Source organism: Zophobas morio, unplaced genomic scaffold, assembly GCF_036711695.1.
Source record: "Zophobas morio isolate AGI-343-1 ecotype UQ-CSIRO unplaced genomic scaffold, CSIRO_AGI_Zmor_V1 ptg000002l, whole genome shotgun sequence".
Classification (NCBI taxonomy): domain Eukaryota; kingdom Metazoa; phylum Arthropoda; class Insecta; order Coleoptera; family Tenebrionidae; genus Zophobas; species Zophobas morio.
Window position 1 is genome coordinate 27,758,665 of NW_026972107.1, and position 27,191 is coordinate 27,785,855.

General features: G+C 35.0%; 1 protein-coding gene and 2 long non-coding RNA genes across 3 annotated transcripts in view; 2 read left to right on the top strand and 1 right to left on the bottom strand.

Moving 5' to 3' along the window:
* The first annotated feature begins 820 nt into the window (after positions 1–820).
* Positions 821–27,191, top strand: part of LOC135132379 (ATP-binding cassette sub-family G member 4) — a 34,539-nt gene continuing 8,168 nt past the window's right edge. The window contains exons 1-4 of the mRNA XM_064060458.1: positions 821–1,103; positions 7,937–8,162; positions 8,220–8,534; positions 22,015–22,589. Coding sequence (XP_063916528.1) covers positions 8,014–8,162; positions 8,220–8,534; positions 22,015–22,589 — 1,039 coding nt within the window. The 5' untranslated portion in view covers positions 821–1,103; positions 7,937–8,013. The remainder of the gene's footprint in view (positions 1,104–7,936; positions 8,163–8,219; positions 8,535–22,014; positions 22,590–27,191) is intronic.
* LOC135132395 (uncharacterized) lies at positions 9,904–10,503 on the top strand. Its single transcript, XR_010281024.1, has 2 exons — positions 9,904–10,154; positions 10,213–10,503. It is a non-coding gene; the product is annotated as an uncharacterized LOC135132395 (long non-coding RNA).
* Positions 26,822–27,168, bottom strand: LOC135132390 (uncharacterized). The gene is made up of 2 exons (XR_010281022.1): positions 27,032–27,168; positions 26,822–26,973 (listed from the first exon to the last, which is right to left on the bottom strand). It is a non-coding gene; the product is annotated as an uncharacterized LOC135132390 (long non-coding RNA).

Here is a 27,191-nt window from a genome sequence, read left to right on the forward strand (position 1 = left end):
AGTACCACACGATAATAACCAAATTAACCCGATATCCTTGTCAAGGAACAGACAGAGGGTTTTCAAACAATTCTAATACAGAGACCTCTTTTAATTGTATTTAGAAAATTATTATTATCCATACCTTATCCGCTTATCCCTAATATTAAGGTCGTTATATTCGTCCGACTCAAACCGCCTGACTAGAGTCGTCTCAGCGTGCCCCGCTACAGTCGCGCCATAGGAAAGGGCTCCATTGCATTGGTTTATCTCATAGCAGTGGCGTACGACTATAACCGCGCGGCTGTAGTCGTTTCAGTCGTCGCATTGGAATTTCACCTTAAAACGTCCGTACAATTGTATTGTGTTGTTTCCGCTGCATAATAAACAACTGAGACGCTACCGGGCTACCCTGAGTACTCTAAAACAAACTACAATATCAGTTGTGCGAACCACGCCCCCTTGCAATTCGCGGCGCAGGGGTTACGAGGGTGTTATTTACGCTACTGGTTTTTACTTTTTAGAGGGACCTATACACAAAACAAAAATCGTAAAATTTAATTTTATAATTTTTTCAAAGGAGCGAAATTTGTTGGTCTGAACTTCGGGAGTTCTGTCGATAGAAACTTGATCAATTTTTTAATAATTACAATACAATGAATCAGCTATAGCTATAACCTGACGAACTCTACCATTAGCGGAAGAGAGAAAATCGATGTTTTAGTTCCTTTCGTTCCAAAGTTTGTGAGTACGAAGGTAAATAAGGTTGAATATAGTGTACAATTTGAACGGTAATACGCCTTTAACAACTTCACGCATGGTCGTTACTGCTGTCGGGGTACACTTGCACCGCGGGTTCGTACGAGTTATTTTCGTGCGGCAATCGTTAAAGAATTTTCTGACTTAATGAATGTAGTCTTTGTTTCTTTACTGGCTGGCAATTCGCACAGCCAACGACATGGTGTAGTGGTATTAACAGCTGATGTCACTCGAATATCCACTAAAGTAAGGTCATTCCTAGTGCACAGTGATCAATTGAGTGTGTGAATAAAGAAACTGAGATCATCGCTGGTGTTCTGAAATTTATCCTTAAGACTTAGATGTTAAAACTTTTTTGTAAAACGGTAGGTATCTGAGTGCTTGTCATTCCGCTTTCTCCAGTTACTTTACATGTTCATCCATAAATATATATTGTTGAAAAACAGAGCTGAGTTTAGCAATTTTATCGTGATGTAGATACTTTTTTGAGTTGATATGGTTTTTGAATTTATTGCAAATTTTTGATTACTTCATCATTGGTGTTGGATGAAAACAACGAGAGCTGCTCATTGCATTTTTAATTTTGTAAAAATTGTTTGTCATGTTGATAAATTAATAGGTATTTCAAAATAATATTATTAAATACCAGTTTATAATTGAACAGTAAAAATTTGATTATTCATTCATGAAATTATTAACTCCAATTAAAAAAATCATTCCTGACTTGCGCGTCATAATGTTTCGTGTATTGAAAATTGAACATTTACCCACTAGAAGTGGTGTATACACAGTGACCATCAGATAATTTGGTTTTTCTTCAAACGTTAGAAACGAGGGACATGCATACTAGGTACCTCAATTGATAAATACGAAGTCCCACTTTACTGCCTTGTCAGAAAAAAAATCTGCCTGGGCTGCAGAAGTTTTTTGCTGCCACCGAAATAACCGAAAAATTTAAACCTAAATTAACTAATCGTTAATAGTCTGATAATAATAATTAAGCCAATTTATAATTTGGTCAATCCGATGAAACTTTTGCTATGATAAAGTTTTATAATTACATACAGTAAAATTTCTGATCAGTTTGCTCATGACAGTAGAAACTGCCCTGACAAAAGTGAGATTATAAGGAGTAATAATGTTTTAATGTATTAAAAGGGGCAATTATGAATCAAATTAATTAATAAAATAAAAATAAAATAAAAAATAAAAAAATTGTTAAATTTATTAAAGGGTGTTAAATTGCAAATTTCCATAGTAACGAGTTAAATTCGTAAATCTGATTGGTTGTTTATTTTTAACAACCTTTAAATTTTAACAGATTTGATTCAGAATTGCCCCTTGAGGGTTAAACCTAGGCTTAACATTCGAGCCTCTGTTTACCACTCGCTCGAAATGCGTTCATTAGTTTATCGTTCATTAAAATAAAACTAAAACAACCAATTTAAATTAAAAATTATGCATATGGGTAACTATGGTATTATAATAAATAAATAGCAAATTTAGTCAACGTTATCAAAAAATGTCTTCATCATAAATAATTACGAAATGGAACCGATTATTGTTGAAAAATCCGTGCTCTGGTTACAGTAGCAACTGCAGAAATACTTCTCAGTGCTTCTAGAAGTAGGTACGAAAAGGAGTACGAAATTTGTAATAAATGTAGAGCCGAAAAATAGTTAAAATAAAAACTTGTCTGACATTTTATGGCGAAATACCTATATAGTGTTGCCACGGCTTTTTCTTAACATGTGCATGTTAAGGATTTCTTAACATTCGAGGTAAAGAGTAGCTTAACATTTATCCCCAGCATGCATGTTAAGATATGAAGCAATTGAACGATAAAATACTATAAACTATTGAAAATAGTACTACAATTTGTAAATTTGTAGGTGTTACGTAATGGAATCAAAAGGTATTTTTGATCAGTTGTGCTGGAACTGGTTGTCCTTCGCAGATTTTAAGGGGCTTACTTAAGATAGGAGCTGTTTATTCAAATAGCTGGAATTGGAATATTAAACAAGAAGAAAAGCCCTCTCGGGTAGTAAACATTGAAATAAATTTGCCACTTTGCCACTGACCCATTTTCACACCAAAATGAAAAACTGAATATATTAAAAGAGAATATTTAAAGATTGTAAAGGAGTATGTATAGTGACTTCACCTTTTCTGCGTAGACTGTTTTCGTATTTTTTCTGCCCTTCATCAGCAGTAAAGTGAGGGGTTCCTACCTGTTTGGTTTGTGGTCAAAAGTCTCTTTGAATTTCTACTTCCCGAGGGTAAGCTAAGGAAGTATAGTAACCAAGTCCATCGGACGAAATCCCACTTTTATGTTTTCTCGACGTTTCATAATCCCTGCAGTACGAAAAAAGTAGTCTCTCTTTTCTGTCCGTCTGGCTGGCCGGCCGGTCGGCCGGCCCTCCGTCCGTCCATCTTTCCGTCGGTTATTATACACGTAATCTCCAAAACTGCTGGACTGATTGTTGTCAAATTTTGTATGTATATATTATCATATGTATATCACATAGATGGTTAAATGATAAATGCTAACCAAAATTTGGATAATCATCCCCACCAACAATTTGATCACGTCATTTCAATGAATTGTATTTTAAAATGATTTGAATGATATACAAAAATATACTCCTATACTCGTAGTGTACGAATCCGCTTTCAGTTTTTTCGCTAAATGTTCAAATGTTCGCAAAAACGTTTACAACATATAATGACGTTATAACTATTACCAAGACCGGACAGAAATCCCCGTGGCGCAGTGGCTAAGTCTGGAACAACGAGACGTGCAGCGAAGCAGTGCGACAATGCCGAACTTGGCCGTTTCCTTTTTTTTCTTGCATTGGTAATACGCTGCGATTACTTTTGTTTTGTGCTGTGACTAGTATTATCCATGTTGATAACGTCATTACAAATTTTTTATTGCTCAAATTAAGAACGGGTCATCCCATTTTCTCGAAAATGTGATGAATACGCACGTCTACGTTATGCATGGTTAAATTAATAAATTTTAGCCCTGTTTTGAGAAGATAAACTCATTCAAATCAAACTAACTTTTACGTGACATTCTTTCGACGTATAAACATAAATAAACCCTTGAGCTGTTACTTACTGCTAAAGGACAAGGGGTGTTATTTATTCCTCTGGTTTTTACTTCACAGCTGTTATCACAAAACAAAAATCGTAAAATCAAATTTTATAATTTTCTTAAAGAGCTGGATTTGTCGGATTATACTTCTAGCCTTCGATCAATTTTTTATTGATCAAATTAAGAACCTCATTTTTTAGATTTGCTTATACACGATCACTCAAAAAAATTAATTAATGAGTCAATTTATTTTATTGAATAAATCAAGAATTGCAAAACTGGATACTTTGAAATCTTGTAGATGTTTTAAAGTTATTGTAAGCATGGTAAAGAAAAAACTCAACTCGAAAATGCTGGATATGTTTCATTGTACTTCAGGAGCGGGGGACGTTCTGTCGAAACAACTTTCGACCAATTTTTTAAACATTAGAATTCACATTAGGGATCTTATTAGCGCTTTAAGAATTTAAAATAAATCTGCTCTAATTGAAGTTTTTATGCATATTTCAACATTTTCATATCCAATAAATTCGACCCAATTTCATGTTTGCAGAAAAAATATTATGTTTTATTCGGACGCCTAGTGACTTTTCGTGGCTCATCTGTAATTGCCGGCCTCGTGCGCTCGGCCATCAAACCTACAGATTCGCCATGAAAAGTCTCACTTTTGCTCCTAGTAAAACAATACTATTATTTTACGTTCATGAATCGGCTACAAGTCTTTAGGAATGGGCCACTATTAATAATGCTTTTTCTTCTCCCAGAAAGGAGTCCTTGCCTCTTAGAATATATTTTTTACCATTTTTTCGATATTTTGTTAATCATATTGCCTGGGTAAAAATGATATAGTAGTATTTCTTTAAAGCACTCCAAAAGAAAAAAATTGCCAAACCCAAACAGTATAATAAAATACTACTAGGAATAAAACGGTCTAACTTTTGTCTTTCTGTGTAGAACTGTAATTTGAGTTTTTTTTTTCGAGATGATCACCTAATCATTAGGTAATTTTACTTACAAGGGAAAATGACGTGCTATTTGGAAATAAATTAGAATACACCTATGGCTTATAACAATCAGCTGGAGTTTTTACAAATCATTTGGCTTTACAATGTGTATTGTATAGCTCCTCGTTACTGACAATAAATTTTGACCGCGAACTTCTAATTTTTTGTATATGATTCCTTTGCGAGAGAGAGAGAGCGTTTATTCAGAATAAACTACACTGAAACGTGAAATTTTGAGAAAGTGAACTCTGGAAATTAAAAAAAAACCGCACTAGCCGAAGGCTCAACATACAACCTCTTGATTGCTGTTCTCATTGAGCCGCTGCGGTGAAAGTGTTCTAACCTGGCACGGTAACGACATGTGAACCTGTAAGTGTCCACCGAGATAAAAATTTTACTTTTAGCGGAATGCTATATTCATTGCGTTCAAAATAATGTAACATTAGGCTTATCCTCATTTTGGAAACTGATTTATTATATTTATTCCCCAAGCGTAAGCTAGGGAAGTATTGTAATTGTGTCCATTGAACGAATGGCCACCACATTCATGTTTTCTACGTTACATGACCATTGGAGTACGAAAAATATGTCTCCCGTTCCCGTCTCTATGTCTGACCGTCTTTACGTCCGTCCGTTCGTCCGCAATCTTTGTCGATTTTTATTAGACAGAAATTACCGAACCGATCAAATATCTTTATTATTATTATTAGTATTATTATTATGAGTAAAATCTTTCCCAACGGGGTAATCCCAATTATAGGGAAAGAGAAAAAGAAAGACAGTTAGAGAAGAAATAAACAAATAATTAAATAATAAAAAATAATACAATTCTAGATGTAAGAATATATTCAGAAAGAAGATCGAAAACCAGAAAGTAATACCTCATATATCAGATATTGTAACAATTTTATCATAATACATATAATACCATAAGTAATGCAATTTTTCCAGCAAAATTTAATGATTGTTATGAGAGTTTGTTGCTTGGCAATTTTGCGACTGATATCGACAGTCAAAAATCATAAGCCGTCAAGCTAGTGATTTTTCTGTCAGTGTCACGAGCTAAATTGCCTAAAGCAACAAACTCGAATAAACGAATCATTCAATTTTGCTAGGAAAAATTGTACCATGCATATGTAATAAAAACATTTTTTTCGTTTTCTGGAATTTAATAATAATAATAATACTTTATTACGGGATATATCCAAGAAACTTCAACAACTTATTAATCAGTTATACTAAACTAGTACTAATTCAACATTTATCATACAATTCTGAACCACTTCATCACTAAACTTATCATTAATTTAATACAAATTCAAAAACTAAAAATTAACATGCCGTAGCAATCTTTTGAAGTGTTGCGTTAATACCCCAAATAACTCAATCTCTTCTTATAGAAGTTTGCTTCATGTGCTAATCTTGAAATTGTATCTTGAATTAGTATTGTGAAGTTTGCACCAAAATAAGGGACTACTTCTTAAAGGTCTTGGAGGACAACATATATTAAATAAAGAGAAAAGTTCAGGACAGTCAATTGCACCGTTAAATAACTTATGTAAAAGATTTAAATCCATTTTGGTTCTTTTGATTTCCAACGAGTCTATTAAAATTATCCGCCTGATATCTTCATAATTGTACTCTTCCCTACGAAAATCCATTCTCCATGCACAAGAATTTATATTGGACTTTCTCAATTAATTTAATATACGTTATGTAGTGAGGCGACCACACTACTACAGCGTACTCAAGGGAATGACGGACTAAACTAATATACACCTTAACCACTGTATCCAGAGAAAATTCCTTCAATGAACGAATAATAAGTCCTAATGTTTTTATGGATTTGTCAAATACAGTCAAATTTAAATGAGGAACAAAACTCAATTTGGAATCAAAAATAACTCCCAAATCACGAACCTCCGAGACTGTCTTAATCAACAGAGTGGCAGCGCTATAGTTAAATTGTATCCATGCATGTGATCTAGAAAAGGTTATAACATAAAATTTGTCAAAATTTACATCCATGTAATTGATGTTACACTAAGACAAAATATTATCCAGATCCATTTGTAGTTTAATACTATCATCGGTGTCCGAAACTGCTTTATATATTTTAATGTCATCTACAAGAAGAAGTTATTCAGATGACTCAATTACTTTACAAATCTCATTAATAAATAATGTAAAAAGAATTTGTGGTTCAGTTTGTGGTGCTCGAGATTTGTTTTTCTTAAAGCATTCGTTTGTATCACTCATTCATTTTTGTTTCCTTGCAAATTTTTAATTAGATTCCCATGATGATCTTTGTTTAACTGGAGGTAGTTTTAATTGTGTTATGTGGTTATTTTTAAATGTAATTGTAAAGTATACGTGTGTTACTAACACTTTGCTGGTCCAATTACGAATTAACCAAAGCAATTTGTAAAAGTACAATTTGATTAAAATTTTAAGTGTATTTTGAAGGTTGTTTTTATTCTATCATTAAAAATAATAAATGTCAGAAGATTTCATGCAACAAACATTTCGATGTGTTTCCTTTTATAACGAGCGTTCAAATAAAAACGACGTCAAGTTGGCTTTGGAAATGTGAACGAATCATTCACTAAGCCCTAAATTCATATTTACAAAGCCAGCTTGACGTCGTTTATGTACTACTTGATTTTGGAGGATGTTTATGCTAACATTTTCTTTTTTTTTACATTTCTTGTTTTTACTGTTAGGGCAATGGTAATTTTCACTAAAGTCTACTATTTAAGTCATTGGTAACATGACAGACGAATATATAGTATCTGAATATTACAGAGCTTCCTTTTTCGGTTTACCGAAATCTTCAGCATCTTCTGCACAATTGCTTTTACGTGATATAACTTGTATTTGCCGTAAATTTAGATCCATACCTAGTGTTGTGCCAAAGGAGCTTGAGAAGTGCGATTGCAAAAAACTTGCATAAGACAATGATACTATTTAATGAATTTCTGATAAATACCTTGAAAAATGACAATTTGTATGTAATATGATTAGTTTAAAGTATTGAGCTAAGGTCTTTTTTTGGTGGAGGTTACGTTATTAATCATTAATCAATTTGTTTCAGTTATTGGATACTAGGACATAATTATCAGTGCTGGACCTACATCGATGCTTTCCTGAACGACTTGTATTGTGTATGGGATGGGTGATCCAAAAAGTATAAAAATCAATTTATCGGGAGAAAGTGAAGATGGACAAGATTCAGTGTCTTATAACGCTAGAGGCGTCTATTCACCGCCTCCAAAAGAATTAAAGGAATATGAATCACTTAATAATGCATCTTTTTTAAGGTAGGACTAGCTTCTTTACCTTAAATTGAACGGATATTTACGATACTAACGTTTTAGCGGATCTCAAAATAATCTTTGCAATGGGTCATCTTCTGTGACAATAACTAGTTCTGGGGCTCTACGTAAAGTGCCAAATAATAGTCCTACAAGTCATAAAAAGCCAACAATTTCTTTAACGCACTTACCAAAAAGACCCCCAGTGGATATAGAATTTATCGATTTATCGTATTCAGTATCAGAAGGTCGTAAACGTGGTTATAAAACAATTTTAAAATGTATAAATGGAAAATTTAAATCTGGCGAACTCACTGGTATTATGGGACCATCAGGAGCTGGCAAGAGCACCCTCATGAATATTTTAGCAGGATATAAGTAAGTTTCATATTTTCATCATAATATAGTAAATAACTGCCGAATTTTGAAGATTTATATTGCTGCATCGTAAGTCTCACAGTTACATGTCAGTATTCTACAACTTTTCTAGAAAATATGTCCTGAATTCTTAAATCCGATATAGGGTACTATAAAAATAAAGCGTGTATCAAAATTGACTTTCAAGTTGGAAATTCTTGTTGTTATTGTAAATCGTAATATGTACAATATGATTAGCGTGAATTTATTTTATTGATTTAATCAGAAAGTGCAAAACCGAATGCTTTGAAATCTTGTAGACGTTTTAAAGTTATTGTAAGCCTGGTGAATTGTTAATCAAAATATTTCTGTTTATTCCCCCTTAAAAATTGATGACGTCATCATCGTAAAATTTTGCGAATAAATTCTACCCAAAATGTGCAGAACATAATGAGTTTTTACTTGTGATTTATCATTGCATTAATATTTTTTTGATTTGCTTACACAGGTGGCTCAAAAAATGTATGAATGAGTCAATTTATTTTATTGATTAAATCAGGAACGGCTCACTTTGTTTTTCATAGAAAATTTTGGGAATATAATACTGTTATTTTTAGTATTACACTGCACCAATTCAAATTGGTATACGTGCAAAAATGTTGATGACGTCATCACAAAATTGTGTAAAGAAAAACTCAACTCGAAAGTGCTAGATAGGGGCTGAAGTCGAAAATCCGGTATTAAAAGGTTAAAAATCCTGATTTTTGCAAAAAGTCCGTTGGTAAAAAAACTCAACGAACTATAATTATGTGTGTGTTTATTATTTTGAATACATCTGTATTTTTGGCTACTCGCAACTGCTTTCAGAAAATTTCGTTTTTCAGAGATTTCACACTTGTTCACACGTAAGGTTTTTGAAGTTATATTACGTCATTAATATTGCTCTTGCGATTCTGAAAACAACCGGTTCCTCTATTTTGTCTACTGAGATGTCATCAGTGGTCAGATCCTTTCAACATGTGCGTTATGTGGTAAAATACAAAAAGAAAAAAAAATAATGACGAATCTTTAACAGCTCTGAGACTTTAGTGATATTATTACATGCATTGAAAAACATGAACCATTATTTTTCGGCTAAGAAAATTTTTTAGCAGCAAAACTCTTCAAACAATTCTACATCGTTAATGAGGACTCCTGCTAAAACATAACACGGGCTGTGATAATCTCGAATTGTAACTCCTGATTTTTCAATAACAGCCATTCAAAACATTTGAAGGTGTCGTTTACGTTTTATTTCGTTATTTATCTCGTTTCGGTCCTCTTCGTTTAATTCCAGGTTTTGAAAGAGATCCTGTAGTTTTAAAGGAATAAAGTTATGCTTGATTCTTTGGGATAGTGACTCTGTTGTTCCTTCTAATGCAGAAAGCACTTCGACAATTGAATTTTTCTCTTTTTACAGTGAAGCGATTATTGAATGACATTCAGCCATCAAGGAATGAAGGCAGAATAAATATATTTCGTTAGCATCATTTTCAAAAAACTTTCTAATAAGCACAGGCTTTTTGTCATATTCCTTTAAAGGCACGTATAATTTAAGAATCCTTTCAATTGCCAGGAAAAGACTAAGCCACCTCGCCTATGGTACAACAATTTCTCATAGGTTATATCTACATAACTGCACACTTCTTTTAATTTTTAGGTTCCAACAGTGTACACGAAAAAGTGATGAAATTTTCATTACTAAGGATTCTACGTCAACGTCCAACTCCAACTCTGTAGCATGTCGTATTGCGTTATGGAGAATATGCGCAGGACATCCAATACCCATTATCTCTCGATCTAAACTTCGACTAAGATGTGTGATTAGTGTGATCACATTGTTTCCCTCTTCTAGCAAACACCTCCAAAATTTACATTGGCATTATCACCTGTAAAAAATACTCATTTCTCTTTTAAATTATGTTTTTCAAATACATGGTTTGCAATAGTCTACGCGAAGTTTCGTTTTCCAAGTCTGAAAATTATAACATTTTACTCTCCATCCCGGTTTTCCAATCAAAATATTGGATTATAATTATAGGAAATATTTTATCAGCGTTGTGATTGCTGGTATCAGTCGATAAACCCAAAAATACAATGTCTTGCAGTTTCTGTAAAAGTGTTCTAATATTATATGTTGTGATGACATTATTGACTATGGCCTCAGTGTTTGTTCTTGCGCAAGCCAAGTTTCTGGCCATTTCGTAATCAGCAAATAGATTTTTCAATAATTGGGAAGTGCAGTCCATGCTTTTGTAAGAATGCTGATGTTTTACCACATGAAATGCAAGAGTAGCATCAGTACTTTCTTTCTTATTACTTTGTTGAGTAATAAATTTATCCAAGTTACTTGTTGATGCACACAATCTATTTTTTTTAATGTGCTTTTCAGTTTTGATGTGTTTTTCTATGTCGGAGCCACCTTTGTGACCAATAGACACATAGGAATCACAAACAGTACATTTGACTTCCTGCTCATTTCGTCTCAATAAATGACGGATATTTTGCTCGAAATATATCAGTGAACTTACAGCGTTTTTCAGTGGAAGACGCTATTATTAACAAAGTAATATTTATCACAGAGAACAAAAATGCTTTATAAGATCGAATAAAAAATATACAGGGTGACTGCGAAATATGTGCAAATATTTTAACCACGGCATCCCCCACCCTAGTAGAGCCGAAATATAGAAAAAACAAATTAAAAATCAAATGGGGGAAAACCCCCATGAACCACCCTCGATACGAAGGCACTGAGCCACTTTGTAAACAGAGTTGGAAAAACGTTCGAATAAAAACGACCTAAACACTTTCAGTTTCAATTAAAAGTAAAACCGACTTTTTGCTGCTTATCATTCGTTCATTCATTTACTCATTCATCATTAAAGGTCAGTGTGAAAGTTTTTTGGTAATTTTGATTCTGACGGATTATTGGACGGATTATTGGAACAGAAATAAGAGCAACTTAGAATGCTACTACCTTTTTACAAGAAATGTTGAAAATGTTGTCCTTGACTAGCAATACAGGCGTCAGAGCGTCGCAAGTGGTTTTTTGATAGGTAAAAAAACACCGGAGTAGCGGCTGCCACTTTCACTTGTTGAAGCTCTTCGATAATTTCTGAACACTGTTGATTTCCACAAACGAATTGTTTCATCCAACCAATACACGTTTCTCGAAAACCGTCTCTTGAAATCGTACTTGTTGACGAGTATGTGGAGTTCCATCGGACAAAAAGTGAGTTACACAATGTGGACAATCAGCGGGCTCCAAACCGTACACTTTGTCAACATGGTATGGATGTGACCGTGTTCTTTTAATGTAGGATGCACTACAAGCTGCGAAAATCCAATTTCTTCTTTCTGTCCCATCACGACCACGATCGTGAGTTTGAGGTTGAAGGTACCATGATCTCGGAGATGCTGTACCACTGATGCAAATGTTCGCCCACACAAATTACCATATCGACACGCTCTGCATTGGAAAACTCTACCAGACACCGATTTCAACGACCGCTCGAGAATCACTGGCCCTTTTCCTGTTTTTCACGTTGCGATTAAAAAAGTGCCTGATAAAGTTACTTTTTTGGTTCTTAAACCGAGCCGCCTGCCATTCATTGCAGTAATTATGTAGGTCACGAAACATTACCAGCGGCGCGAATAACAATTTACATTTAATTTCAAATAATTTTTTCTAGACACTGCTACCACTTAGGACCGTGAATTTTTGCCAGTGACATAATCATATTGTGACCTATTCCCCATTTTTTTTTTGCATGTATTTCGCAGTCAGCCTGTATACAGAGCTATTAAATAATAATAATAAGTTGACCTGTCAAGTGCTGAAAACAATCCGTAAAAAACATATCAAATGAGCTATATTATATTGTTTTCGTAACGATTTATTTGATGTATCGTTTATTTAAAACGGGGAGAAAACAAGCAAGATACAGCATCAAACGTTTTTTGAGGGGTCACCTGGTATAAAGCAAATAAAATAGTTTTCATTATCTAACAAATGTCCAAAGCTGGGTCTTACATGCAAGTTCTGAAATTGTCGGAGAAGGTAATCTATGGGGAAAGTACTAAATAGTTTCTGTAATCGGCGTGAAAAACTATGGACATACTATAAACTATATAATTACATTTCTAGAGATTTTGTGCAAATAGAATGTGTCTACCCATTATCGCTATCCAGACGTCAGAAGGGATCACCATAAAGGTCGATTTATAAACTTGACGCTGACGTTGCTGTTCGCCGTTGACGTTGCCGTTGGAAGATAAATATACAGCAAACGTATCCGTTGTTTATATCATCCGTTGACGTTGCCGTTGGAAGTTGGCACGCCGTTGGGATGACGTTCGAGATGACCAACTTTTATCTTTCGCCGTTACGTTGCCGTTGACGTTGGGTTTTCAACCAATCAAATTGAGGTGGTGTGCAGTGCTGTCAACTTGAAAGAAAATTCCCTGAAGTAGGCGGGACCTTTTTCTGGTTGACAGCACTAATTCCACGAAAATCAAATTTCAAAATCAAATAATGAGGCCCACTAATATTAAACCACCTAATCATCTGTTCACCGAAACCCTGATATTTTAAAAACCTGCCATCATTGTAGCTTTCTGTCGGTGTTTGTGCATTGTTGACATGAAAACGTAACCTCACAATTGGATTTGACAGCTGCGGCCTGTGCGAACGGCAACTGCCAACGGAGTTTATAAATGACAATTTTCAGCTCTAGCAGCAACGTCAGCGGGAACAGCAACTGCAGCGGCAACTTCAACGTCAACAGCAAGTTTATAAATCCCACTTAAATCGGTCCAGCCCTAAATTGTAAGACGTTTGTAGCTATTGTTGGGACTGCTGTAAATCAATATAAGGCTAATAAGAAATTTTCAGTTTTTAATCCTGGGATCTTAAACATTCGAATTATTTATTACTCCTACAATTTTAAGTTTTAATTTTGAGCAAATTACTTCAAAACAGTACCTATCTACAAATACACTTTGTAAATTATTACTTTCCGATTGATAAAATCTTTAAAATTGAAACTCATGATATTCTGTCTAATTATGGGTTTAATTTCGAAATGATACCGAACGAAAATTTAAAGTTTGTCAATTAGTTTTGGTTGAGAATGTTGAGGATTCTACATACATAAAACTCGTTAATATTGTTGATGGTATGATGATTCACAAGATATGTATTCGTACTGATGTATAGAATCTCCCATAAGAAAAATAACGGAAGAATCCTCTTAATAGACATAAAGTGTTTTAAAAAATATTTAGAAACAGAGTTGAATACTTTTATTGCACTCTCAGCGGGTTATAAATGCCGCTACCAAAGCCCCGCGCCGCAGGTTAGAATTCTGGACTTCATTGCATGGTTCAGTGAAATTTCTAGGACTTTTTTCGTAAACGTATTACAATTAGGTTAAATATTTATATATTCACAAACTGTCAAAATTAAAACAAAATAAATTATTCATGGTCTTCTTCGTCGCTGCTGTCATCAAAATATATAACAAGTTCACTGACTTGTCGTTTCCTGTTTTCTTCTTTTGTTGAAACGAATTTTTTAACGCAAATGAACACACTGGCACTAAATTTTGGATTGTTGTTAATTCGACGTACTCGTGATTTTAATATGGACCATATCATTTCAGTCAGGTTAAGCTCGGAGGTAACTGAAGGATATAATGACCGTGTCCCGCGGCCTCCTCGTCGATGCCATCGTTTTGTTAAATTCTTTTGTGTGAAGAACTTCCAGAAGTTGTTTTTTGTTATAGTGATCTTCGTAATACAAATAATTTTCTTCAAGAAACTTCTTAATTTCTTCTTTTCGCGATTAGGCGAATCGTACAATGTGTAATAATCAGTGCGCGGGATTCTATCTCACCGCTGCAATCCCCCAGTTGAAGTAAGGTGTGATTTACGGCGAGTGGCGGGGACGCTTTGATCTGGTCCACAAGGTTGTAGCCAGTGCGTCGCTAGGAGTGTTTACAGCTAGTAAAAAAACTACTTCTATATTACTATATTGCTTCAAATAATAATACTCGATGCCCTTTTTAATTTTTCAACCACAGGATCACAGATTTGTGATCTTGAAATGTTATATTATGTTGATATAGTCCAAAAGAAAAATATATTTGTAATCAAACTATCGGCGCGACAGCACTGGATCTAGCGTATGAGATACAATTCCGCGCGTTGGTAATAATGCTTTTATCCTATTCCCTGAATTTCACTATTTCACGAAGGTAGTTATAGCGCCATTCATTTATTGCGTTTGATTCTTTCATCTTTTCTTTTATCCAATGTTTTAAAAGTAGATCCAATTTTTCTTAGAAATGTTCGAATTGTTTCAAGGCAACACTGCAACCCAATAAACACAAAGATCGCATGTCGTAGAACCTTTGATTAATGACCTGCCTCTGGTTTTGACGGTTTCGGTTTCCCAGAAACGAGAAATGATTCGGTCCAAGTCAGTTTTATAACAAAGGAAAGTATGTATTATTTCTTAAAGACCCATAACTGCCGCCAAGAATCTACCCCAGCGCGGTATATTATACTATCCTCAAACATATTTGGCGTTTATGACTTCACACCAATTTGACTCCCATTATAATTCAATAGGCCGTCACAACCGGATGTCTTAAACCCGCTCACCGATACCTACCTGAAAGGGCCTTTTCTGGTAAAAGCACAGGGCAGGACTGAGTTTTGCATTTACCGACAACTGCGCCTTTCGAGTTTTTTATTTTAAGTAAAAACAAAGTAACTTTGTACTCAATCATTTTTTATTACAGCACAACTATTTACTTATTAACTACTACTGCTTATTTATTGATCGAAATAGTCACTGTCATCATCACTCGACTCTTCTAAATTAATAATTAACGGTGTTATCAACCGCGCCCTGTACAAATATGTTTGAGGATAGTATAACTGTAAAACTTTTTAGTTGGACTAACGCGGTGGATGACACTGTATTGGAGGTACTATCTAAATTAGATTGAGACGTGCCTTTGGAGCTGTAAGAATCATCATCAGGATCATTTTTCGCTTCATTGGGTGTTGAATTCCAAAATTTGGAACAATTGGATATTATACTATGCGCTTCCAAACCGAAGGAACCAGGAATTGATTTTTTTTGTATAATTAACAGTTCTGATTTTTGCGAAATTCTATTACACAACTGCTGTCTTAAATTTGTCAACGTTACTTTTCAATTATTTCTTTACACGAGTATTCTGTTTTTTGAAGTTTTTTCCAATTCTCGTATTTTTACTTCGAGAGCGTAAGCAAAGGAATTTTTTGTGATGAAATAATTGGATCCGTGGGGCCTTGCAGCACGAATTTTTTTCAAAATGCTGCTGTCTTTGGGGCTTGTGCACCATTATTATTATTTTTGTTTTTGCAAAAAAAGTTTCAGCATTGTGTGTCAAAGGAGAGTGAATTTCTGTCTCAGTCTATACATTTTCAAAATTTAGAGGAGGTTGTATTATAAAGATATACTAGGGATTCAGTACATACACACGATTAGTGTCAAATATTCCTAATTTAAGTCTAACAAGTTCGGCAGTTTTGTAAAAATTCCAAACTCATTTATTTGTTATTCTGACTTGGATTAATATAATACTCTTACTTAATTTTACGATTCCACAACCTTTATCATTTGCATACTTTCTCAACAAGGGTTTTATATCGGTCTAATCTCTCAATAGTGGCCACCACTATCGTAAATCATACATAATCTGTTCAATAAACTTTCTATTGCCCGGAATGGTGCTTTTTTAGCAGACTTTATATTTTCCTACCAGACTTTCTGTTTCTCAGAATTACGTTCATTCTGTTTTTCGTGAACAGACTTTCTATTTTTGAACAGACTTTCTATTCTTCAGAATGACGTTCATTCTGCTTATCTTGAATCGACTTTCTATTCGCGAACAGATTTTCAGTTCTACAGAATGACGTTCATTCTGCATTTCTTGAATAGACTTTCTATTCTCAAACATATTTTACATTTCTTAAATAGACTTTCTATTCTTCAACAGACTTTTTTCTGTTCTCCAGAATGACATTCATTCTGCATTTCATGGTTAAACGACTCTGTTCAGGATACTGAGATATGTTTCTCTCTCTTTCAAATTATTAGATCCGCTCGAAATACAAAAAAGATTAATGATTCCAGGAGGAGTATTGTTAGCCGTAAGGCAGCGATTTGCACTTACTGCAGTTGATTTATTGCCTAAAGGGTTTGACTCTTTGCAATTCACAGATGTAGTCGGTGCTAAAAAAGTATAGAATGGCAAATGGTTTAATCAAATAGAAGGCTAGACAACCCGTTGGAAAGCTGTAGACTGCAGTTTCGATCTTGTTGGATCTCATCAGTACAGTACATTCCATCGAGTTGTCTAGCATTCACTGTGTTTCGCTTATGTTCTTAAGCTTATCAACCAGGTGTTAGAATGAAAAAGAAAGAATAGAATGGTTAAGTATTCCAAATTTTGGTTAGATTTTTACCGTCTACGTGATTATCCTAATATAAATAAAAAAATTGACAACAATCGGCCCAGTACTTTCGGAGATTATCTGTCTAATAAAAATCCGGGACGGCAGACAACGACAGACAGATAGACGGACAGACGGACGGACGGAAACGGGAGACCTATTTCTTCGTACTGCAGGCGTCATGAAAGGTCGAGAAAACTAAAAGTAGAGAGTCGGTCGACGGACTCGCTTACGCTCTGGAAGTAAAAATGACCTTGTCGTGAGAAAAATAGACATACGTATTTATCAGATGGTAGTATGACAGAGTTTCTTCTTCTTTAGGAAAGGGCAAAGTTTTGTGGTCATGATACTTAATCAAGATTTGAAATAATGACAAGAATTCGTTGGGTGATAAGATAACATTGAAGTAAAGTAGGAAGGTGAGTTGGGAGTTCTGTATTCTAGCTTGGTCTAGGTGGAAAGGTAGAAGACCATGGTTGATTTTAAGGTTTCTAATTATTGGTTTCTTCAAAACCACACAATGGTGTAGATTTAGTTGGTCGTCTTAAATTTCTCTTGTGATATTTATTATGTGGTGTTACTATCTTATCTTGTTTTTCCTCAACAGTTTTAACTGTTTTAAATCGAGGTTAGAATTTATTGCGTGCTTTAGTTTTATGGTACGCTGGTCCAGGTGAGTATTCAAATGGCTCGTGGCGATTCTTATTTACCGTTATATGACATGTTCTTTACGTTGTGCCATTTTTTATTTCATTATATAGTGCTTCAATTTTTTGTTTATGTGCTGTAACATAGTCGTATGAACTATCGTTTTTCTCGTGTGTATCTCCAAAGGCGATGGACTATCTAAATGTCCGAATATTATATCGTGAGGTGTGTGTTGAGTAGCGGAATCTATAGAATTGTTGTATCCTAGTATGGCTTAGGTCATTTGGTCAATTATATTCTCTTTTGGTTTCGTAAACTGTAGAACTCGTAGATGTTCTAAAAGGGTTGAATGTAGTCTTTCTACAGTACTGTTAGAATTTGGATTGAACGGTGTTGTCTAATGAAGTTGTATTTTATGTAACGCTGCTATGTCTTGAATAACGTGGTTTTTTGATTCTGTGCCATTGTCCATTGTGAAAGCTTTGGGAATGCCGTGGTGGGAAAAATATACGGTTAGAGCTTTAGATATTAGGATGGCTTGAACTGCTGCGATAGGGCATATTTCGAAAATACGTTGATGATTGTTAGAAATTTTTGGGTTTTTACAGAAAATGTATCTAGATGAAAGATTTCGAAGGATTTACTTGTTGTTGGGGTTAAGGCTAAAATTTGTTAAAAGGATTTCTATCGTATTTACCTGCCTGACAAATTGGACAACGATTTATTACCTTTTCAATAAAAGTTCTCATATTAGGCCAATAGTGACTTTAGTGTAGATATGTTTCATTGATTCCTCGGTGATTCGTTATATCCTTATGGTGATTTTCAACTAATTCCACTTGTTCATCTTCCTTCACGACGTCTATTAACATTTTTGGACAAATAATAAGTTTTAGTGCATTGATTTTAAAAAGTGCTTTGAAGAACTGCGTTCAGTCGAGGTATATACTCTTCGTGTGGCACGTATATAGCTATAAGATTTTTCTAAGCGGCATAACTTTTAAATGATCTTTTCCTGTTTTGAAATATTGTTTTTGTTTTGCATTTTCTAGGTGCTGGAGGTATTAATTCAATGAACACTTGTTGTTGGAATTTGTTTACTGGAGTTTCTGATATAGGAAGGTATAGTATGGGTGCTTCGATCTCGAGAGTGGACGGTTTGGCTTTCGTTTTCGTCTGCTGGGTGTTCATCAATGACTGTTTCAACAAGTTGTAGTTGAGGTTCTTCTGGAATATTGTTAAATAGATATTCATCAAAGTCGTTCTCAAGATTATCATCTATCATATTTTCGTCAAAATTTCGTTTAAGAGCATCGTTTAATATGGATTCTAAGTCGTTTTCTGGTACTTGTTCTTCATCATTTGTGGTTTGGTTATGGGTTTCTTCTATCTTAATACGTGACAGGGCATCTGCGTTTGCGTTTTGTTTGTCTTTGTTATAAACTATGTTGTAGTTGAATTCTTCTAGTTTAATATGCCAACGAGTTAATCTACTATTAGGATCTTTCAACGACATTAACCGAAGAAGTGGTTTGTGATCAGTATATACAGGGTTTCTAGAAATCAGTATAGGGTCGCATTAGGTCATGTAAACGTGCCGCCTCTCAGATTTAACTGTACGGAGATCTGTACCAAGTGCCCAAGGACGCATGACAAAGATCACACATGGATCACACACATGTGTATAACTGGTTGCCTAAACGCTTCATATGTTTAAAAAAAATAAAACTAATTCATTACGATAAAAAGAAACAAATTCATTACGCTTAAACATCACAGTCAATGTTGAAAATGTTCATCGTACTGTTCAAGGCACATGTTCATCCCTTTTAATTTAAAAAAATGTTCTGTAACATCCTTTCGTCAATACTTTGGACCCGTTGTTCATTTATTCAATTTTGCTCAAGTCGTCTCAAATCAGCTACAATTTCATCAGATGAAGTTTTCCACGAGATTTCTCTTTGTTGTTACTGCCAGTTCGAACAAATCTGTTGATCTAATGTGGGCCTTTAACGATGTGTCTTGAATTATTAAATCACGGTATTTGGCCAGATATTCTTGCTTACAAGCGGTTACAGAATAGACTCACTCTTCGTTTACGAATATCTCATTGCGATAACAAGACATAACGATGAAAGTGTCTTGTTCAACGGAATAAACCATTTTCACAGTCTTCGCTTCCTAGCACAAAAACAAAATTTTCGTACGTAACCACCAACAGTTCTGAAAATGACAGTTTTGTTGTTTTGAGCTTGGATTAACGAGAATTCGTGTAATTCGCACTTGAAAAACATTAAAACAATAAAAACGACGACTTTAAATGACAGATTACAAATGATATTAGACATTAATGTGACAAGTGAGAACTGTCATAATTTCAGCGAAGCGGAATTTTTGAAATCCATGGCCAACTACGCCCTTAGAATCATTTATAAAAGCCCTGTATATTGAATTTGTGTCCAAACAAATAAGGTCGGAAATTTTTTGTGGCCCAGGCAATTGCCAGTAACTCTTTCTCTATGGTCGAATAATTGATTTCTCCATCATTCAGAGTCCTGCAGGCATATGCGATGGGTAAATCGTTATTTTGATCACCTTGAGATAATACAGCGCCTATAGCAAAATTACTTACACCTGTAGTACGATTGAAAGGTGTAGAGAAACCGGGATACTGTAATAATGGTTCATTTGTCAAAATTGACCAACAATCAACTTCTGTTAATAAATTCTTCGGTGTGTATTATTTTACGGTCCTTTATAGACTATTAGTTAATAGTTTAGTAATCTTCGCCATATTTGATATGAACTTTCGGTAGTAGCTTACCAGACCTAAGAAACTTAATTTCTGATGTTGTCTTTGGAATAGGAAAATTCTGGACTGCTTGAATTTTGTCCTGATTTGGCTTTATACCTCCACATGTTACAATGTCTCCTCAATATTTAACTTCTTTTTTAGAAATTCGGTTTTATCTGGCTGGATCTTTAAATTTACTTCTCTAAACTTTTTAAAGATCTTATTTAATATTAATAAATACTCTTGTAGGGATACGGAATAATCTACGATGTCGTCATATAGACCATGCATCCGTCTATATCTCTTAAGACGTTATCCATAACTTTTCGAAAGATTGCCGGAGCATTTTTAAGACCAAAGGACATACTTGTAAATTTGTGATCGCCATCCAGACGATATTAAAAAGACCACATTTACCGTAAGTCTTTTTAATATCGTCTGGATTCATTTCGATCTGATGGAATCCGGATGCCAAATCTATGTAGTAAAATATTGACATCTTCTTAACTTGTTCAGGATATCGGTAATGTTAGGGAGAAAATATTGATCGTCGATGGTTTTAGCATTTACGGCTTATATACTTCTAAATACCGTTCAGCCAGTGTTACAGAAAAGATTACGTTTCAAAATGTAATTTAAATACATTTTTTGTCGACATCAAAAGAACATGATGATGTCGTTTTAGATTAGAAAAATTTATTACACAGATGATAATCTTGCAAACCTCTCGACTGAATACTGTGTGCACTTTAAGATAATCTTGAAGATGATAAATAGAGAACGAACGATTTAGGTTTTCCATCCCCACTAAGATGTTGAATTGCCACAAGAAGCGCAAGCACGTATAATCGTCTGATGATAAAACAAAATTTGTGGCGTCATCTCAGAATTTTGTTCGATTATTTTAACTGGAAATGTACGTTTGATGACATCTTTCAAAGTGGGTTCAATAATACTTATAGTCTGAGAACAACGTAATGATGCCACTATTTCTTCATTATTTCTTGCTACCATACTTTCAATGTTTCTTATCCTTCCATTCATTATTTTGCAAACTTGTACTTCTCATATCCTCTCCTATTGTTTTATTGCGGTTGTTTTTATTTTTCTATTGTTTTTTCGTAGTATTAACGGCCGATCTCATACTTTTCCAGACCATCCGTTCTTTATGATTTCTTTTTAAAAGCTGTTTCACTTTGTAATACTTTTACATATTTCACTAAATATTGAAATTGTATTATATTATTTCAGGTAAAGAAAATACACACTAACAATTGTAATTTAATTGGTCAATTTCAAGCACCGTAAAAATATATAATTTTCTTCTACCATGTTGTGAATACTATATTTTATTAACAATCGCCTATTATCTTTTTGTAATTAGAGGTTACGCGTTTTGTACTAGTTCTAGAAATTTGCCATTGTGATGTTGAATTTACAATTTGCTCTTGTGTTTTTTCAAAAGGTGAAAGTAGTAGTAAGTAATAATTGTTTTATTTTTCATAGGACGTCTAATCTGGATGGTTCTGTTCTAATTAATGGAAAAGATAGAAGTTTAAGACGTTTTAGGAAGATGTCTTGTTATATAATGCAAGACGACTGTTTATCTCCACATCTTACAGTTAGAGAAGCAATGACAGTATCAGCGAATCTGAAATTAGGGAAAGGCATTACCCGCTCTGAAAAACGAGTTGTGATAAATGAGATTATAGAAACTTTAGGATTACAAGATTGTACAGATATTTATGCAGCAAGTTTATCTGGTGGACAAAGGAAACGACTCTCTATTGCCTTAGAACTTGTAAATAATCCTCCAGTGATGTTTTTTGATGAACCTACCAGTGGATTGGATAGTTCATCGTGCTTTCAATGCTTATGTTTGTTAAAATCTTTAGCAAGAGGTGGTAGAACTGTGATATGTACAATACATCAACCCTCTGCTAGATTGTTTGAGATGTTTGACCATTTATATATGTTAGCTGAAGGACAGTGTATCTATAGAGGCAACGTTTTGGCATTGGTACCGTTTCTTTCCAGTATGGGTCTTAACTGCCCGAGTTACCACAATCCAGCAGATTACGGTAATATTTTACTCTCAGCTTTTTTGTGCCGAATTTATAAAGCATTAATCGACAAAGGTGTAAAATCTTACCATTTTCCACGTATTAATATTTCAATTAATGCAAAATGCCTTGAATGAGGTAGGAGTATATATTAAGTTTTGTCACGTTATGAAAATAAGGAATATAATTAAATTGTTAAAATAATGTTACTCCTTATATTTATTACTCCGATCTTGCTAAGTGGTCTAAAAAATTCCGAAATCAAAACGACAAAGCAATATATTGTTAAGAAATAAACCCATACGCTGCTCCGGTATGACGCCTATGGGTTTATCGAGGCTTTTCTAGAATGTGCGCCGATGATGGGTGACTCATCATCGGCGACGGCGGCCGGGCGGCGTTCGCATAAAGACAAGCCTGAAGCGGGTTATCGGAAGCGTCGATTGCGGCGTCTAGAAAAACCTCGAAGCGGCGTTCGCGATCCATCCAGAGGAATTTAAGGTTTTAAACAGAGGCCACCGTCGGCAAATTCGAGTTACCAAGTTAATAAATTGTTGAGTTGAAATTAATAAGTGGTTTTACGACGGATTACGGGTAGATTGGACACGAATTCTGAAGATTGGTGCCTGTTGCGACTAGCAAGCTGCAAAAATTGAGGAACAAATAAAGTAGATGATGGCTATGCTCGCACAGATGAACGCAAGAAATAAAGAAAAGAAATAAAGGGGCGCAAAAATGGAAAAAATAAACGAGAAAATGGAAGCAAGAAACAAAGAAAAGGAACAAAAAATGGACGCAAGAAATAAATAAATGAAAGAAGAAATGGGTGCAAGAATGGAGAAAATGGACAAAAAAATGGACGCAAGAAACAAGACAATGGATGAGAAGATGGACGCAAAAATAGAAGAAATGAACGGAAAGATGGACGCAAAAGACGAAAGAATGAACGAAAAAATGGAAATAATGGACGTGAAAATAAATAAGCAAATCCGCTTAACTGAAAAATTCCAAAAGGATGTAGAAGCAAACAAAAGTGAAATAGCGGAAATTAAAGAACAAATGAAAAACGTAAAAGAGGAAGTCAAGTATCAGTGGAGTGTCTGAAAAATCGAACGGAGAACAAAATGGAAGATCGAATGAAATCTATGGAAGATCGGATGGAGAGTAAAATGAAGAAATTTGAAAAAATAAAAAATACAGCAACATCTGGTCCATACAATGTGGTGGCGACACAATTCAATCAATCACCTATGATGGTCAGACGCCTTAATCATCTTACAAGAAGCAGTTCGAAGCAGCAGCGACGGCGAATCTCTGGGAAGAAGAGCATAAAGCGACAGCCTTGTAATAGCTTTGCGAGGCGGAGCGTTGGAGATACTGCAAACTCTATCCGAAGAAGATAGAAGCGGAGACAGTGCCCTAACTGCGGCCCTAGAACTTCGTTTTGGCGATGAACATCTGAAAAAAGTTTTTGCTGTCCAAGTCAAAACAAGAATACAGAAAGCGGGGGAATCTACAAGAATTTGAAACAAACTTTAAGAGATGGGTACTCCTATGCACCACCATCCTTCCAAGAGAGATTTGCAACAGAAACTTTTGTAAATGGCATTCGCGACGGCGAAGTTAAGAAAATCCTACAAGTATCAACGTATCAGACATCATCTGATGCCCTAATTCGTGCGCTGGAAGTGGATGCGGCGTACAATTCTTTAAGAATGTGCCACAAAGTCAGAGTGGCAGAATTTGAGCCGGAAGAAAACGACAAGCTAGAAAAGCTGTTGGAAAAATTCTCACAGCAAATAATAATAAATGGCTTAGCTCAAGGACGAGAGAACGGTGCGCCTCCTCAGAAAAGCATGGAGTGTTATAGATGTGGGCGCCAGGGACATCTCAAACGCGATTGTCCTGCTCGATCACCAGCTCCAAGGAGAAGCACACAACACAGATCTCCTCGACGAAATATGTAGGAAAACTAAATACAGCCATTACTTTGGGGGATGTGCTGGCTGGTAAAAATAAGGCCTCCAGGGAAGTAAAAATAGGCAGTTTCACCAAAGGCAGTGGTCCAACTATACCGGGGAATATTAATGGGACTTGCTTGGCAATTACGATCGATACTGGCGCTGAAGTCTCACTCCTGCGTAGAGTACTCTTGGTAGCTAAAAATGTAATGACTATACCCGAAACAATCAGATTGAAAACCGGGACGCCAATCATGGGTGAAGCAGAGGTCGAAATCTGTATTAGTCAACTGAAGATAAAACATCGGACGACGTCCAGGAAAGCCTCAAAGCGGCGTTCGCGATACATACAGAGGAATATATGGCTTTAAGTAGAGGCCACCGTCGGGAACGATTATTATTCAGCCAACGAGTCCAGTTCAGTGAATGTTGAAAAGCCAGTCAAGTTGCGCCGGAATTATTTTGTCTATAATCGCTGTGTAATTAGTCGTGTAAATTCGAGTTACTAAGAAATAAATTGTTGAGTTTTACCCACGCCGATTTTATTTACCGATCATCGTAACAATATGTATCAAACCTCTCTATCGTGGTAAGATTATATTGCGCATGTACTGATACTCTTTAGTTTGTAATTGTTGTACATACTATTGTTTGTTTTCAATTACACGGCTGAGAATTGACATCTCTTCTTAATTGAAACATAATCTACATTACCCACTGAAGTTTATTTTTCGCCGCTTTTGCGTGCCTGTGAGTTGATTTTACTCTGATTTTTGCTAACACTTTGTTAGCCCAGGGCCAACTATGCCTTAGGTATGAAGTATTAGTTCAACTGTTAATTTTTGAAATAAGACATTTTATGTTGTTTATACAATCGAATGCCAGTACACGAGATTTAAACAATACCTTGACTACGTGAAATTCCAAATAATATGTATACGATATATTAGCTTAAATAATATCACACATAACGAGATTATTTCAGCTGGTTGCGGTGCATGAGCAATAACGATTGGTCGTGACAGAGACAGAACGCTGTTTCTATGTGATTTCTAAAGAGCTCCCAATATAGGAGTAATAAAATATGCCTTAATGGAATCTCCCTGTTCACTTTTGGTATACTTTACGAATACGTATACAATAAAAATACGATACTGATTTATTTATAAATTTGCGATGAGTGTAAAACGGCCAAATTGAATAATTAACAATGCGAGCAGTATTTCATTGTATCCGTTATTTAAATTTGACATTTTCTAAATTTCTGCAAAAACTACCTTTACCGCCCAAAAGTTTCGTAATGTCATTATCAGAGTTAGTCAAACCCGAAGTGATGAGGAATCTGTGCAGTCTCAAACTCAGTGGTGCTAGGTTCTATTCAGAGTTTATCTGATCAAGATCATTTTTCATTTTTAAAGAAATTTTAATATTTAGGAGAACTTTTATAACTGGGGAGAACGTAGAAAAAGTAGTAATTGTTACTAGAAATTCCCGACATTGTAGCAGAAAATGTGGCCGCGACTGCAATGGTGGTAATCGGTCGACAATGAGCAGCACTTGCGAGATGCCGAAGCCTGGTCATTATTCAGGGGAACTAATTATTTAAACGGTTTTTTAACTATCCGGGTTGTTGCATTGGTCAGTTAATAACTCATGTGGGCGTTAAATTAATTGTAACAGTAAAATTTAGCTAGTGGAATAAAAGAATTTGTTCAGTTATTTAATCTTACATCGGCAGTACAAAACTTACTCGAGTGGTAGATCATAAAAATATGCGGCGCAATTATTATTTCACCGGTAAAATGATTGAATGGAATTAGATAAATAGTTGGCCAGTTTTCAGCGTTCGGTAAAAGTTAAATGTAAATGTAACATATTGGTCGCGAAACGTTCCGTCTCAGTTCGACGATCGCATCTTTGGATTAGCCATGAAAAATAGAAATGTCAAAATCAATTTTAAATTCTTCGATTATCACTCAGAAATCACTGACCAACTCAAATTGGGTTATTTTATCCAGTGTGATGATTATTGTAAGACAATTAAACGGAATAAATGCACAAATTGATCCATTCATTAGTGCTGAATGCAGTCCTTCCACGAAAGTTCTGTGGTGGAAGTGCACGACCCCGTCAAACGAGTCATCTCGGACTACAGCCTGTATCCTAAGATGAAGACCTTAGAGCAGCTCATCTTCCGTAACACGTGCAACCGCAGCATCGTGACACATCCTGGGGGCCTGTTAAAGTAGAGATTTACTCGCACTGCCTCACTCAGTAATCACTGAACAGTTCAAATTGAATTATTTTATTCAGTGTGATGATTATTACAGATGGGTAACGCATGAGCAAAATAAACGTCAGGAGGATATGGAACACGGGGATGGAACGAGTTCACGCTCTTCATTTTCGATGGTAATTTTTGGACGTTCTGTGCCTGGTTTCTGTAAAAAAATATCAATTTCTCCCTGCGCCAATAAAACTGTATTTTTGCTGACATACAGTTCGTCAGCAATTACTTTTAGATCCTCGTCAAGTCTTTGTCACATTATATGCTTCTGAAAACAAGTTAAAGGCATTTTTACGTTTCTATTGCAAATCTTGAAACTATCAAGATGACAAATTAAATTTTTGATTGACGATTGATTGACAATTAAGCAGC